General features: G+C 38.9%; 1 protein-coding gene across 1 annotated transcript in view; it reads left to right on the top strand.

Annotated features, from left to right (window-relative positions):
• The window catches only part of DDR2 (discoidin domain receptor tyrosine kinase 2), a 90472-nt gene that overhangs the window by 49394 nt on the left and 38780 nt on the right, over positions 1-2298 (top strand). The window contains exon 6 of the mRNA XM_006873426.1: positions 482-665. Coding sequence (XP_006873488.1) covers positions 482-665 — 184 coding nt within the window. The remainder of the gene's footprint in view (positions 1-481; positions 666-2298) is intronic.

Here is a 2298-nt window from a genome sequence, read left to right on the forward strand (position 1 = left end):
ATATTTCTTAATACACTCTGGGTCCATTTATTTAATGGTAGGGCAAGTGCTGCTATGTATTGTATTGTTCATTCCTTACCTTCATTCATTTATTCACTCACTTGTTATTGATTTACCAAATACACTTACCAAATACATTATATCAAGACTGAATTATATTCAGTATGTAAGGGTAGTCAAGGATTCAGTTGATTATAGGAAGTATTTTATGTAATATGATAAAAATTGTTTGAGTTTTGCTACTAAAGAAGTAAGCACCAAATATGTGTTCTATAAAATTTGTTTATGTGAAATTTTAAGTTCTCTATTGATATTGGAAAAATGAGTCAATACTATAAAAGACACTTGATTTCTCATAATCTTTGAACCTCTAAGATTAGCTCTGACAACACTAGGGTGAGGAAACTGGGCAAATGCACTTCCATGAATGTGTGATTAACTCCAGGTTCCTCTCTCCCTTGTTCTCTCCTGGCCTGAGCAGCATGACTGAAGGGCTAGGCCAGTTGACAGATGGGGTATCTGGCTTGGATGACTTTACTCAGACCCATGAATACCATGTGTGGCCTGGCTACGACTACGTGGGCTGGAGGAATGAGAGTGCCACCAACGGCTACATTGAGATCATGTTTGAATTTGACCGCATCAGGAATTTCACTACCATGAAGGTCAGTAGACTCAGGCACAGTGGAACTTCTTCAAGGAGGCCAGAACCACAGTGTGGTAGAGAAAAGACTCTTAGAAAGAACCCTGGTCTAACCCCAGCAGGCCTGGATTCAAATATATATTCTATTACTATCTATATGCATTGTACAAATCACTTATCTCTGTACTTGTTTCTTCATTTATTGATAAGAGGGTTAGACTAAATCACTGGGTCTCAATTTGTTCTTATTGTTGCTGTTTCAGCACCACAGTCAGCACAGCGCCTCGGGCCCATAATATTTCCAAAGCCCACAAAAATAATTTATTTTAAAATCAGAAGGAAAAAAAAAAGGACTTTTAGAGTTGTAAACTTTTATTAAATTTTTTTTTTTTTAATTTATTGAGGAAGGGGTCTGTAAAGATAATGGTACCATGGGCCCACAAAAGTTATAAGATGATCCTGCCAAACAGACCGAGGGATATAACACATTGGTGGCACATGCAACTCTGATTCTCAAAGGAGGAGGAGGGAGACTTTGTATTTTCAACTGCCCTCCATTAATGCAGGAGCCCTGATGGCGCAAAAGTTAGACACTAGGCTGCCAACAGAAAGGCTGGTCATTCAAACCCACCCAGTGGCTCTATAGGAGAAGACTTAGTGATCTGTTCGTGTAAAGATTGTTATTGTCGTTAAGTGCCTCCGAGTCAGTTCCGACTCATAGTGATCCTGTATAGGGTTTCCAAGGAACAGCTGGTGAGTTTGAACCACTGTCCTTGCAGTTCAAACTGACTTTATAGTCGAGTGCTTATCCTACAGTGCCATACCCTAGAAAATCTATGGAGCAGATTTACTCTGTCACATGAGTTGAAAATCAACTTGACAGAACCTAACAACACTAATTCCACTAATGGTTGTGGCTTCATCCCTCCCTCACTGAGAAATCATTATATGAGATTCCAAACTCCAGAACTCTTTGTTTCTTATCTATTGTGTTGTTGTTGTTGTTGTTAAGTTCTGTTGAGTCAGTTCCAACTCATAGCGACCCTATATAGGGTTTCCGAGGAGCAGTTGATTTTGAACTGCCAATCTTGTGGTTTGCAGTCCAGTACTGATCCTATTGTCACTTATCTGGGTATGCATCTGACTCTCTTACTAGACATCAAGCTTCTCCAGAGTAGTGGCACTGCTTTATAATCGCTGTACTCTAATGCCTGGCTCCATAAAGGTTTATGAATGAACAAATCATATTATTTACTGACTAACTGTTTATACAATATACTACTTTCTTAACTATAAACAGAGACTTGAAGCAGATACTTGGACCAGGTAGGAGGAAATATTATTCCTCTTGACTTGGGTCAACATCTGGATTCCAGACATCAGTCCCACAATGTCAGTCTGATGACTTAATGGAATCTGAGTGACTCTGTCCAGTTATAGGAGTTGGTTATCTAGTGGGTTAGATTCAAGCTGGGAAGACCTTTTAAAATCAAGCCTTACTATAAAGTCTAAAATGTAAATGATTAGATTTAGTTTGTTTCTGCTAAAATACGAGAAGCTGGGTTCTATGAAGGAAAACGTGGCATCAGGATTGGAGGAAGACTTATTAACAACCTGAGATATGCAGATGATACAACCTTGCTTGCTGAAAGTGA

The sequence above is a fragment of the Chrysochloris asiatica genome, unplaced genomic scaffold (assembly GCF_000296735.1).
Source record: "Chrysochloris asiatica unplaced genomic scaffold, ChrAsi1.0 scaffold00241, whole genome shotgun sequence".
Lineage (NCBI taxonomy): Eukaryota > Metazoa > Chordata > Mammalia > Afrosoricida > Chrysochloridae > Chrysochloris > Chrysochloris asiatica.